Source organism: Muscardinus avellanarius (genome assembly GCF_963383645.1).
Source record: "Muscardinus avellanarius genome assembly, chromosome: 9".
In the NCBI taxonomy this organism is placed as follows: domain Eukaryota; kingdom Metazoa; phylum Chordata; class Mammalia; order Rodentia; family Gliridae; genus Muscardinus; species Muscardinus avellanarius.
In genome coordinates this window covers 67,314,250-67,329,163 of record NC_137795.1, presented here as the reverse complement: position 1 = coordinate 67,329,163, position 14,914 = coordinate 67,314,250, and the positions used below count along the sequence as shown (strand labels likewise).

Below are 14,914 nucleotides of genomic sequence, written 5' to 3'. Positions count from 1 at the left end.
TTCTTTGGTGGTATTATCCTTATCCCACTCAGTTACCAGTGTAGAAGTCTTGGGGGCATCCAGATCTCTGTCCTTGACTTCAGCCTCTAACATCCGCTTACGAGCTGTCATGTTGGCCTCATCTCTGTTTGTCTCGCCTTTCCTTCCCTCCATTTTCCTTCATAGGACTTCCACTCTGGTTTAAACCCCAACTACCCCAGCTATCAGGCTAGTTCCCTAACCCCAATCTCATCTTTTTAAAATTTATCTTTTACACTGGTTCATTTTCTAAAACAAAGACTTGACCCTATATTAACCTAAAAGCCCTGATCGATTTCCCCCCTCCTATAAAAACGTGGAGACTCTGTGGTGTGGCATTTGCTTTGAATGGTGCCAGCTGCTCCATCCAAGTCAAGCCAGTCTCTTCCTCCCCTTCCCTGCCACCTCTGTTCTAGTGGTTAAAAAAAAAAAAAAAATGCATTCCTAGGAAATCTTTTATGGACCTGCTTATTTTTTGGAAGTTGAAGTACCTCTGACCTGTCATACTTTTCTTAAAGCCTGGGATTGACCATGTAATGACCTTCCTCAGAAATTTTTAGTCTCTCCATTTTTCTTGAGAAAAATAACCAGGTCCTTTTCTTGCTTTCAAGGTCATCTCTGGTCCTCTATTTCTCTTTTTTTTTCTTTTTATTTTATATTGAGAGTTGAACTCAGGGGCATTCTAACTCTGAGCTACTCCCCCAGACATTTATTTATTTTTCTGTGTATTTATTTATTTATTTGTTTATCTGTCTATTTATTTATTTATTTCAAAACAGGGTCTCATTAAGTTGCTGAAGCTGGCCTCGTACCTGCAATCCTTCCGTCTCAGCCTCCCAAGTACTGGGATTACAGGCGTGCACCACCATGCTCTACTGAGCCTCTCTGATCTCATTTCTCAGTCTTCTCTTTCATGCAGTTTCTTCTCCGGATAAAATAGGTTACTTGCCATTTTCTTCTTAGCTTCTTGCACTGCCTTTCTGCCTGGACTGCCTTCTAGTCGAGCCTATTGTTGCACACGTGAATTTTATTCATTCTTTAAAGCTCAGCTCCATTTGCTTTTCTGCCACAAAGCCGCCCTCGATTTTCCACTGGAATTCTACTGTCATTGCTTTGTTTTTCAGTTTGTCTTTACTGTAAACTGTTCTTGATAGACTTTGTTATCTGACTATAACTTCCTTGGAGCCACATTTTGTGTCCAGTGTATCTGTATTTCCTCCTGTAACATCCCTAGTTGAATTTGCATGTGGTCAGTAAATGTCAGTAATGATTGAGTAACTAACTGAATGTTTCCGCAGAACATAAGGGTATTAATGAGTAGCAAAGTTGTTCTGTCTTGGCTGTTACAGGCCACTACTTAAAGTCCCTCAGCTTTAACTATAGAATTAAGCAACATCCTAAGGGGAGAATGAGGTCTGAGACTTAAATAATGTTAGATATGATGGTCACCTAAGAAATTATGATGCACTTAACATTTCATCATATCCTCAAAACTGTCATGTTTTTTCATTCTGTATTCTATCATTTCAGCCCACTCTATATGTAAAAGGAAATGCTAAGTTTTGATCACTATTTTTTGTTTTCAGTTTTACTTTTTCGACTTCCTCTTAGTGTATATTTGTATGTGCTTTTATTTTCCACAAGCTACTGACTTTGTGCTCTGTGCTTGTTTTGTGTTGCAGATTAATATCCTTTCAAGAGTTTGTAGCGTTTGAGTCTGTCCTGTGCGCCCCGGATGCTTTGTTTATGGTGGCCTTTCAGCTCTTTGACAAAGCTGGCAAAGGAGAAGTTACTTTCGGTAAGGAGCATGAGCATGTGCAGAGTTGCATACAGGTGGACTAGTGGACTAGGAGGATTTCTTTTTTCAAGAATGAAATGACATACACAGACATTCTTGTTAAGAAGCTAGCATCTCTTTTAACAGAGATACCTTGGTGTTTGGGCTCCAGTTCAAATGTCTTCCTCTTTAGAAACATAGGAGTTTTGATAGTATGGTTTTGCTTCAAAGCAGGTAGAGACGTGACATGACTCTTCATGGAGTCATAGAATATGACAGCCAGACCGCACTTGTGTTGCTTCCCTCCCCTATCAGTAGTACTTTCCACTGAGAGAACACAGATGTTAATAAACTGCCCACGACCAGGAGTCATGCCCACACTTGTTCTCATGGAGTAGTTTGCTAGCAGAAGCTCTGCATGTAATGGGGATCCAGAGTCCTGCAAGAACAACCTCTTTCTTGGAAATTGTCTGTCCTGTCAGGGTGGTGGTGGGCCTGTGCTGCTGCCTTAATTTGAAAGACAGAAACATCTTCATGGGGATTAGCTGCCAAGCAATGGGAAACCATACTTAGAAGAAAGGGCAGACCCCAGGAGTGGTGGGGCAATGGAAAGTTTTTTAAAAGAAGCCGACTAGTGCAAGTAGATGTGACAGGAAGCTCCACGTTTCTTTCCCCAGACTACTTGGGACCCAGCAGATGTTGTCTAAATGCAGGAACCTGCTCTATCATTGCCTGTGAAGAATTGTGGAGCCCTTTGGGCATATACACTGCTTCTGGGGAAATGGCTGATGTGCTCACTTTAAATGTACAGCCCTTCGCCAGTACCCTGTCTTCATGTGTAATTTATCATAGGTGTGCACCTGTCTCATCAAACAGTAGCGTTTTGTGTGTATGACCTGTGTATATTATGATAAGCACACAGAACCCTCATCCTATGGGTGTTATAAAACATAGCCTGGACTTTCTGAGTCATTAATCCCTACTTAGAATAAACTAGAAGAGAAATGTATAGTACTGTGATACACAAATGACCATGACATTGCAAATTAATAGCTGACTTCTGACATTTTTCTTAGGATAAAATGAAGTCCTCAAATGTAGGTGGTGTGGGCAACATCTTTTGCCCCAAGTAAACAAAATCATATTGGGATATAGTGGCCTAAGGAGTTTTTTGACAGCAGGAATCTTTAGAAGTTAGCTATATGTTCTAGGAAACTCATAATGAGTAGAAGATGTCAAAAAAAAAAAAAAAAAACCAATGAACAACAAACATAGAAAACTGGAATTGGACAAAAAAAAAATCTTGGTCTTATAAACTCAGAGGAATAAGAGAAGGAAAATGCAGATCTATAACCTGGCTGCCTACTCATTTGAGGCTATTTTGAGATAGATGCAATGGCAGACTCACCTTTTGATATCCTTAGCTCCTGATAAATCCCTTATTCAGGACTGGCCCTTGGATATTTGGGAGGATTGCCAAGCTTGGTGTGCCTTCCTGGGAAGAGTGAATGTGGAGTAGCCAGAGAGAAAGGGCCTTCTCTTCTACTTCCCAGACGGCCTCCATGGACTCTGTTGATCTCAGGGTAGCATCATTGTCTTCACAACATGCTGGCGTTCAACTGGGGCCTTCACCTGGGCTGCAGGGAAGGCTGGAGAATGGCCTCAGGTTCCCTTTGTCCCCCAGCTTGCAGTTCCTGCAGAGTGCTGGTGGATGTGTTTATTAGCTCACATACTGTGTTTCCAAGGATGCATGTCTGAAGCAGGGCTTCCTTGGCTAAGCTCAGTGTGCCCCAGTGTTCAGTAAGCCAGCAGTGTTCCTGCCCCTACCAACTTTGATTCTGATATACAGTAAACAAAAATCAGTTGGAATGGAGTGAGGGGCAGATAACCAAGTGTCACATTTCAGTAAAACCTGGCCCTGCTTCTCTGAGGCCTTATTTACATTTACTGTTTTCATGTCCAGATCACTCTGGACAGTGAAAAGATCTTGATTAAGCCAATTTTGTTCCTTTGATATCCAGTTCATTATATTATCCTGTTTCCTTTGAGGGAAAATTTATCTCTGGTATTCTTGCTCTCACCCTGTTTTATTATTCCATACCTGATGTTTATACGTAACCTTTTGAGATATGGACAGATGTATGAAAAGATGTTGGTATAAGTGGTAAATTCTAGTTAATAATTTATGATTTTCTATGTGTGGAGAAAAAATTTTCCTCTAAATGCTTTTGAGTACATTTTAGCCCACTTTATATTATAGAAGTTTTTAAAATTCCTTTGTTTTTTTTAAAAGGATACTTTGTTGAAGTATAGCATACATGTTAAAGAATGCACAAATCCTAAGTGGATATTTTGGTGAATTTTTATACAGTGTAAACACTTGTTTACCACCTTACAGGACGGTCTCAACAGTGCAGAACTTTCTTCCTAGGCACATCCCCATCCCACTGGGGAGAGCTGACATTTTCACCACTAATCAGCCTTGCCTGTTTGTTTTGTTTGATTCTTGGTACTGGGGATTGAACCCAGGGGCATTCTACCTCAAAGCTACACCCCCAGTCCTTTTTGTTCTTTTATTTTGAGACAGTGGTCTCACTAATTAGCTGACTTTCACGTTGAACTTGTGATCCTTCTGTCTCAGCATCCCAAGTACAGGGATTACTGGTGTATGTTACCATGCCCAGCTGGCCTTGTCTGTTTAATGTAATTTATTTTTATTTTATTTTACTTTATTTTATTTTTTTTTGTGTGATACTGGGAATGGAACCCAGGGGCATTCTACCTCCAAGCCACACCCCCAGCCCTATTTTTTTTTTCTTTACTTTGAAACAGGGTCTCATTGAATTGCTAAGGGCCTCACTAAGTAGCTGAGGCTGTCCTCGAACAGTGAACCTCCTGTGACACCCTCTGAAATGCTGGGATTATAAGCGTGTGCCACCATGCCCAGCTTTGTTTAATGTAATTTAAATGGAAAAATACAGACTATACTCTTTGGGCCTGACTTCTTTCGCTTGGTATTTTATTTGTGAGATTTATTCATGTTTTGGTATGTGTGTTTTCTTCATTCTTTTTTTTATTGTATAGTATTCCTCATTTATCAACTCTGCTGTTGATAAGCATTAAGGACATTTTTAGTTTGAGCTATTACTAGAAATGCCCTTTAAACATTCTTTTACATATTATAAATAAAGAACAAGTGCATAGGCGTTTTCTTTTCTTTTTTCTTTCTTTTTTTTTTTGTGGTACTGGGGTAGAACCCAGGGGCTTTTCTACCTCTGGGCTATACTCCCAGAACTATTTTATGCTTTATTTGGAAACAGGGTCTCACTAAGTTGCTGAGAGCCTTACTCAGTAGCTGAGGCTGGCTTCGCACCTGTGCAGTCCTCCTGTCTCAGCCTCCCAAGTACTAGGATTGCAAGAATTCAGCACCACATCCAGCTAATAACAACTTTTTAATAAGTCTTGATATCTTGATATCCAACTTCAGACTTTTTCCCCAAGATTATCTTAGCTGTTCTTGGTCCTTTTTATTATCAAAGCAATTTTAGAATATGTTGTTAATTTTCACAAATCCTATTGGCATTTTGAATACTGTTGCATCAAATATAAATAGAAATTATATGTGTATCTAAATTAATAAATGTATGACTCCCTTAAGGCTTTTCTGAAATTTTAAATAAAAGTTTATTTAGTAACAAATATTAGTCTATCTCCCTCCCTCACTAGTATTTGGATATTTTGTGTTGTTGAAGACTACAAATTTTGAAAGGAAGAAGTAATATTATCTGTCATCTAAAGATTCTAGGGCACCGCTACCATTTTACAGGTAAGTCTTCTTTTAGTAGGACTCTACTAAGTGCCTCAGAAGGAACTTAGTAGGTGCCAGAGCTAAATTTTATATCTGAGAGGAAGAGTAAGCATTACTTTCTTGAAGTTTATGACTATTTCAACAATTTTATGCTATGCCAACATATATTTGAATATATACTAGATAGAAACTTTGAGTGTGAGTTGCAGTGTGACTGATATTGTCAGACTTTACCACTCCAGTCCAGTCCGAGAGAGGGATGTGCAGAGAGAATATCTATCTATCTATCTATCTATCTATCTATCTATCTATCTATCTATCTACCTACCTACCTACAGGGGATGGAATCCAGGGGCATTGTACTTCTGAGCTACACCCCCAGACCTATTTTTTAGTTCTTTTATTCGTGAAGCAGGGTCTCACTGAGTTGAGAAGGGCCTTACCAAGTAGCTGAGGTTGCCTGTGAACCACAGTCCTCCGTCCGGTCTCTGCCTCCCAAATGCTGGAATTACAAGCATGCACCACCATGCCTAGCTGTAAGAAATATATATGAAAAGACAATTTTCCATAACTACAGTAAGTGTTTAAGGTAATTAGTGAATTATGAAGAACACAGAAAAATCGAATTGGTTCTGATTCTCATAAAGTTCAGAATAGGAGAAGCTGGTCACGCTCTCTCACAAGCTCTGCCACTTAGCCTGGAATCCCCAAGAAACTAGTCCAGTTTAGCCTTTTTACTGGAAACTTTAGTAGCCGTTTGTCTTTCGTTCTTTATAACTAAAGATAATGTTTAGTTACTCTAGAGTAGTGTTTCCTGTTTATGTGTTAGGCAAAAAAGAACTCTCCTTAGCCAGGCGTGGTGGCACACGCTTGTAATCCCCGCGCTTGGGAGGTGGAGACAGGAGGATGCGCAGGTTCAAAGCCAGCCGCGCTGGCTTAAGAGACCCTGTTTCCAAATAAAAATATAAAATAGGTCTGGGAGTGTAGCCCGGAGGTAGAAGGGTTTCCAGGAACCCCAGTACCACCAAAAAAGGGGATTTTCCTATTAGAGAATCATAAAGCCTGAATCTTTCACTCTATTAAGGCTCTGAGAAGTACTGCAGGAAAATAAATATTTAATTTTGTTTATACCCAGCATTTAACACACTTAATTTGAACAGGACCTTTCTTACATGTGTATTACATTCAAGTCCACAGAATTGGGTTGATTTCTAAACTGGTTAATTCTTAATTCTTAGCCATTCCTTTTCAACTAGTCAGCTCTCTAAGGTGGATGATGGAGTTTGGAAAGCTCCTTTCTGGGTTTAGTTAGATTGTGTCCAGGAATACCTGCTGTGATGAAAGTGAAATTGGTGTACTTTGGGGAAACAGGCCGGCTAGAGAGGACATGTGTGCAAACAATCCACTTGAGTCACCTTACCACAGCTGCAGAGGGCAATGAGAGGGATGGAGCTGAGAAGTGTCGAGGGCAAGCCCTCAAGTTCACTATGTAGTACAGAAGGAGTGTCTGGGGAGGGCAAACTTTAGCTCTAAGTTTTTAGACACATTAGAAAGGAAGGTTATTTGTTATTCTTTTTTGTAAAGACCATCGGAAAGTGAAATATTTAAAATGATAGCTGAAGTGGGGGTTGCTTAAAAAAGGAACTTTATTTGGGAAAAGTCCCTTGTTAATACTTTTGTTGTTTTGAAAATAATAATAATAATAATAATAATAATAATAATAAAAATAATAAAAAAATAATATTGTGCTATTTTGATGAAAGACACTTTTTGCCCTATGGTAGGTTTTATTTGGAGGTGGGGTACCCTAGTATATTTTCTTACACACACACTCCGATTCCAATGAGAGTAAAGTCAGAGCAGTGTGAGTTTTGAAAGTAAATACTTCCACCTTGATAAAAATTATGGCAGGCCTGCATTCTTAGCGTCTTGTCAGAGATCCCAGACACTGCTCTGAAGCTGTTCCAGTTCATTGGGTCAAAAATCCACGATTTACGAAGAGCTAAATGCGGATTTGCACGATTGACCATAATGGCTTCAATTTTGAAAGATAGTAGTATCAGAGAGCACTTCCAGTTGGTGGGATAATTTGAGAATCGTCCATGCTCAAATGGCTAAAATATTGTACCTTTTGCTACTTCATCACACCATTTTAAAAACGGGGCTGGGAGGGGGCAGGCCTGTTGAGAAGGTCTGAGAATGTCAATCGGAGAGTAAATCACAATAACCCTGAGAAGCCACTCCTTAGTTAACTACTGCCTGAAGGTTAAACAGTCAGTGGTGGTGGTGTGAGGGGACCGGACAAGGGCTCCTGCCCCTGTGCATACACTGTGCATGCGTTGGGGCGGGGGGGGGGGGAGAAAGAAGAAAAGAAAGAAGTAAAGGCAAAGAGAATTTGTTAGTAGGAAAAAAGGTGTATAGAACAGAAAGCTGCTACCAGCAAATCCTAAAACTTGAAGCCCTGGGAAGATTTGACTATTTTAAAACTGTACAGCTCATTTAAAAATAGTAAAATTATACCATTATTCTTTCAGTATGAGAGAGAGATAAAAATACAGTTTTTCTAAATTGGAAAATTTGCTGTAATCTTGCTGCTAATGACTGATTTCTTCCAACAGTTGCGAGGCAGTTTTTGCTCTGATAGGTTGATAAAGGAAACAAAATCAAGAACATATTGGAAGTTCTCAGAGAAAATTACAGTTTAGGTATATGTTGGGGGTGGATAGTTAGACATTTTAATTGAAATAAAACAGTTTCATACTAATATGGGATCGCTGTGGGTGTACATTTGTAGTACATCTGCTCTTGAAGCATTTAAGTAGGGTTAAATGTATGTTAATGCTTTTGTCAGAAAATTATTTTTGATAACATCCGTTTAAAGAAACTAGCTTAGGAAATTGTTTTTTTTTTTTTTTAAAAAAAACAATATAGATATACTGGCATTTATAGAATGAATTAGGATTCTTTTTGCTGCTCTCAGATTTTCAAAGCGTTGGAGTTTTGGGGTTGTGTTCTTCATGGTAATGAAAATTAACAACAATTAACACACCAGATGATTAAAATAAGCACATCTGGCGAGTGACCACTGTCTACTACGTGCCTCTAGATACCATTTCAACTGACCTACTCCCCAAGTCTGAAGGGCTGCTAATGATTTATTTTACTCAATTGAAAATACTTTTTCTAGCAGATATATTGAAAATATCTCAGGTGGCCTCTCTGTTGTTAATTTATTGAATGCCTGTGATAGATAACTAATATTTTATGCTAAATATCTGCTGGCCTTTAGCTTTTTTCCTGGTTGTTAACCATCACTGTAATGACTTGAATGTCTTTCAATCTTGAGAATTTGTATATCTATGAGAATATGATCTTATCAACAGGGAGATGTTGGTTCTATTGTGATAGCGCAGAGCAGGGGTTGGTTACCTTACAACCCTGGACACACTGACTCTGTCTCATATATGTTGATTGAGAATCTCTGGGTATGGATCTTGGGAATGTACTTTAAACAAGCTCTCCAAGGGGCATATTTTAAACTTTAGTTGAAAAATGGCTGGTATAGTTTATGGCTTTCTTTTATGCATCAGAGAACAGGCCAGGGAAGGAAAGGTGACTGGTTTCATAGGAACCACAATGTCTTCTGGTACTAGAAGGATGGTGTTCTTCACAGGATGCCACGTAACCTTAAATAAGTGTAGTGCCATCCCTTCCTAAGTATAGATAGCACTGGGGGAATTTTAAGTTAGTCTCAATTTTTTACATACATCAAAAATCACATATGATTTCAGTATTCAGCTTAGCTTGACTGGGCCTTTGCTTCTTTTTTGAAAAATACTTATCATCTCTGTACCTACATGTCCAGAATAATAATATTTAAAAAGTTTGCAGGGGCTTATAGAGAACTCAATTTTAATGTGAAGTACTTACGCTGTGCTCACTCTGTTTTAATGGCACCCATTTTCCCCCTAGAACTTCCTTGAGCGAGCCTGAATTGTAGTCAGAATACTTCTTTCCTCTTCAGACCCTTAACTGTGATTAATATCAAAAGGCACTTGTCAAAAGGGTTTGAAATGGCAACCTTGATATTGGAGCATGCAGTAGTAGATATGTCTGCAGCCACTTACTCCATTATGTTATTTAACTGAAGAATTCAACAATTTGTCTTTTGCTCCCTGCTTAAAAGAGGATGGCCACTGAAGCTGTTGTTAACCATATCAGCGGGGTGGAATATTATTTCCCTCAGGGCATAACCGCAACTTTCTCTGAGGATTTAGCACAAGTTAGAGAAAGTGTGAAGCTGTTCAGAGAGAAAGTGGAGCCAGCAACAGTTCCCCTCCTGCCTCTCTGAGAGAGAGAGGGGTTACTTTCCTGTTACACTGAAACACCCTTTTTGTATTTATTGTATTAATAGAATTTTTAGAATCCATGAGAGGGGTGTTGTGGCATAGTGTTTGAAATAATACAGCCTGATGAATCTTTTTTTTTATTTTAATGGCAAACTCGTTTTCATTGATTTGCAGCTTGGGAAAGTAAACCTTTCAGAAACTAAAGCATATTAATTTAGTTATTCTCTATGGAAACAAAAACATAAAAAGTTAAAATTTGCATAAGTGAAGACCTTGATGATTTCAGATTATAGTGTGGTGGAGGTTAAGGACTAAGAGCCCATAGAATTTGTAAAAGCAAATTCAGTCTAACCACTTAATGGCATGTGCAAGTAATTTGCCAATTAAATATTTCTTGTATCTCAAAGATCTTCAAAGTAAAGAGTGGAGATTCTTAATCTTTCTTAATTTTGTACTTTAAGAAACATAATAGAAAATTACTTAGTTTTTGATCACTTTTCATTCATAATTTAGTAGAGCTCAAGGAAATATGGAGTTTTAATATTTGAGAAAAATTATTGCTTTTTGAGAGATGTATAAACTATGATATTTCCAAATCATACTGTGCTTGATTTATTTTATCACTTGTAAATATTTGGTACCTAAATAATAATTTTCAGTACAATTAAGACTTTAGATTTTAGAGTTCTACCATCTTAATGTTCAACACCTGTGTATAGAACACTGTACTAGGTGTACTTAGCTCTTTTTTTTTTTTTTTGGAGGGTTTGGGGATGGAACCCACGGGCATTTGACCTCCGAGGTACACCCCCTGCCCTATTTTTTTTTATTTTTTTATTTTGAAACCAGGTCTCACTGAGTTGCAGAGGGCCTCAAAAAAGTAGCTGAGGCTTTCCGCGAACTGCCATCCTCCGGTCTCAGCCTCCCGAATGCTGGGGTTACAAGCGTGCACCACCACACCCAGCATACTTAGCCCTATAATAGATATTTTATTGCCATTTTATTTAGTATTTATTTATTTATTTATTTTTTGGTGGTACTGGGGGTGGAACCCAGAGGCTTTCTACGTCCGGGCTATACTCCCAGACCTTTTTTATATTTTATTTGGAAACAGGGTCTCACTAAGTTGTTGAAAGCCTCACTAAGTAGCTGAGCCTGGCTTCGAACCCATGTGATCCTCCTGTCTCAGCCTCCCAAGCGTGGGGATTACAAGATTGAGCCACCACACCCGGCTTTATTGCCATTTTAAAGATTGAGAGAATTGAATTGGTAATTTGCCTACCATTATTGATTAGTAAGCGGTGGATCCCTGGCAGTCCTAGTTTTTTGTTATTGTTTTAAGCAGCTTTATTGAGATATAATTTCCCCCTTTACTCCCTAAGCTATATAATTCAGTAGTTTTCTAATATATTCTCAGATGTGAAACCATCACTACTTTCAACTTTAGAACTTTCATTTTTTTCTTGCTGTACTGGGGATTGAACCCAAAAGCATTCTACCTCTGTGCCACACCCCCAGGCTTTTTTTTTTTCTATTTTTGAAACAGAGTTTCACTAAGTTGTAGACAGCCTCACTAAGTAACCTAGACTACCTGTGAACCTGCAATCCTCCTGTCTCAGCCTCCCAAGTGCTAGCATTACAAGTGTGAGGCACCATACCTGACAGAATATTTTTATTACTCTGACAAGGGTTTCAAACTTTCACAATCATACTACTTTGTGATATCCTATTCTCCATTGTCTGTAGGCCTTCTGGTGTAGGCAACCACTAATCTATCTTCTGTCTATATGGATTTATTTTCAGCATTTTGCTTAAATATAATTATAGAAATCTGTTATTTTTTTCTGTGTGTGTGTGTGTGTGTGTGTGTGTGTGTGTGTGTGTGTGTGTGTGTGGGGTACTGGGGATGGTACCCAGGAGCATTCTACCTCCGAGCTACACTCCTAGCCCTATCTTTTATTTATTTATTTATTTATTTATTTATTTATTTATTTGCTGGGAAGACATTTATTGGGTGGGTGGGTGGGGGGCTTAGTCCTTCTTGGCGCGGATGTGCGTGTCCACCCTCTTCTTGGTGAACTTGAGGGCCCGCTTGTCCTCGGACACCTTGAGCAGCACCATGGCATGGCGCGAAGCCACACACTTCGTGGATCATGTCCCGCAGGGTATCATTGAATTGCAAAGGGCCTCACTAAGTAGTAGCTGAGGCTGTCTTTGAACCCCAATCCTCCTATCAGCCTGTCAAATGCTGGGGTTACGAGCATGCACCACTATGCCTGGCTGGTAACAAGTCATTGTAAAAGGAAAAGTCTAGTCTTTTCAACAAAAAGTACTGATGCCCCTGGGTTCCATCCCCAGACCCACAATAAATAAATAAATAAATAAATAAATAAATAAATTAATTAATTAATTAAATAAAATGACTTGTTACCTTTGTGGAAGAGCAGTTGACTATGAATATAAGGATTTATGTCCCTACTTTCATTTGTTTGCTAATTTTAATTTGTTCTAATTTTATTGTTGTTCTTTGCAAATCTATTTTATGCCATACAGTCTTATAGCTTGATTTATGGCTTTGTAGTGACTTTGAAATATAACTTTATTCATATTTTTTGAGAGAATTTTTGTTCTGGATTCCTTGGATTTTTATATGAATTTTGGAATCAGTTTGTCAATTTTTGAAAAGAAGCTAGCTGAGATTTTGACAGGAATTGCAATGATCTGTAGATTACTTTGGGAGGCATTACCATTTTAACATTAACTTTGCAGAAGTATTCAGAAGTATTGCTATCTTAACTATATTAAGTCTTCTAATCAATAGTATCTTGTAGTCTTGTAGTTTTTAGTTTTTAGAGAGTAGGTTTTACATGCATTTTGCTAAATTTATTCCAAAGCATTTTAATTTTTTCTTTCTTTCTTTCTTTCTTTCTTTCTTTCTTTTTTTTTTTTTTTTTTTTTTTGGTCAGTACTGGTGATGGAACCCAGGGGCATTCTATCTCCAAGCTACACCTATTTTTTATTATGTTTTATTTTGAAACAGAGTATGAAATTCCCAAATGCTGGGATTACAAGTGTGCGCACCAGCATGCCCGGCAGCAATTTAGTTTTTGAGGCTGTTGTAAATGGAATTGTTTCAATTTCATTTTTATGTTCCTTATTTCTAATGTATGAAATACAGTTGGTATTTGTGTCCTGATCTTTTCTTCTTCTAACCTTGCTGGACTCATTTATTAGTTCTAATAATTTTGTGGTACATTCCACCTGTGGCCCAGCTTTTAAAAGTCCCTACTCTTTCCACTATAACCATACTCTGTAGTCAGGGAGATATACTAGCCTGTGAGAATTATTTAGCTGTTTGAAATTATCTTTAGGAGAAAAACAGCCTCTATTTTATTGTCTTTTTGTGATATAAAAAATGCAACACCCAGGTATGCTGGTGCACACCTGTAGTCCCAGCTACTTATTAGGCTAAGGCAGTAGGATCGCAAGTTTGAGGCCAGCCTCGGCAATATACTTTGAGATCCTATCTCAAAGTAGAACATAAAGAAACTGGGAATGTTAGCGTAGTGGTAGAGCACTTGCCTAGCACATGTAAGGCCCTGGGTTCAATCCCCAGTATTAAAAAAAAAAACAAATTTTTTGCCGGGCGTGGTGGCGCACGCTTGTAATCCCCGTGCTTGGGAGGCAGAGACAGGAGGATCGCACAGGTTCGAAGCCAGCCGCGCGTGCTGGCTTAGGAGACCCTGTTTCCAAATAAAAATGTAAAAATAGTACCACAAAAAAAAAAAACAAAAAAAAAAAACCAGATTTTAAGCTGAAATATTTATGGAGTAAGCAGAGTCCCATAAATAAACTCAGAAAGATCCTTGAGCTTATTGGTGAAATCTTGCCTTAAATAATACTGCCATTATTTGGTTATCTTATAGAAGCAGTAGGCCTTTCAAACAATTTGGCACAGATTAAAATAACAATGACTATACTTTAAGAGATAAATATTCTAATTTGTTTTAGGGGATGAGTAGCTGAGCTAAGTAAAACGAGATTTTATATATTTATAATAAACACCAAATGCTATGTTCACATTTCAGTGTTAAGTCACTTTGCTTCTTAACCAGTATGGCCTCAATCCATGGGTAAGATTTTTAAGGCCTATATTTTAGACAGAAGAAGCCTGCTTCTAATTCTTTTGTAGACAGTGATAGGTCTGTCAAAGCTGTTTAACCCAGCCAATGAGTTATGAGTTATTCTGCAACCAAAAATGCTAAAATATTTTGGTTTTTCTTTTTCTCTGCAGAACTGTAGATTAGGTCTGGAATGGTCTAGACATGGTGAGGGCTTAGTGAAAGGGCAGTCCTAAGTTTGATTCCTGGAGTCTTTAATGGTAATTGCCCATGGTAGCCCAAGTATGGAATAAAATTAGACTTTAAAATTGTTTTTTCTTTAGTTTCTGATTTTTCTAGCTCTAAGATGAAAAATATGCTCTTATCTCTTATTGTCTCACAAGACATGGATAAATCTTAAACAATGAAATGTTAAGTGAGGAAGCTATTTGTCCCTCCTCAAGGGAGAAGGGAGTATTAACCTGAGGTGGTATTTTAACATCTTCCAAAGGAAGGAGGAAATACCAGGAACCCATTGTGATTATTTGGTTTACAGATAGTACTTCTGTTGATGAAGCAACAAGCAAATCTTTTAGAAAATGAATGTTCCATATTGATTTAAAGGGCAGAAGAAAATGATATCCAGGGACTTGTGAATAGATAAAATATTTTTGGAAAAAAACATGTGAGTTTTCCAGAGAGGCAAGATTGACTTTTTAGGAGAGTTTATTATCTATGAAAATGAATAAAAATATTGTTAGGTTTTCTCTACCAATAACCCTCCTTCCATATTTTGCATATCATTTGGTTGCCCAATTAGAAAGTCTTGGTAATGCAATGATATTGGGTAATGATTCTGTTA

The 14,914-nt window shown here is 38.1% G+C and overlaps 1 protein-coding gene across 1 annotated transcript in view; it reads left to right on the top strand.

The window, feature by feature from the left end:
• SLC25A13 (solute carrier family 25 member 13) overlaps positions 1 to 14,914 on the top strand; it is a gene marked incomplete at both ends in the record, with an annotated part of 180,780 nt that overhangs the window by 67,825 nt on the left and 98,041 nt on the right. Inside the window, 1 exon segment of the mRNA XM_080701717.1 lies at positions 1,701 to 1,816. Coding sequence (XP_080557843.1) covers positions 1,701 to 1,816 — 116 coding nt within the window.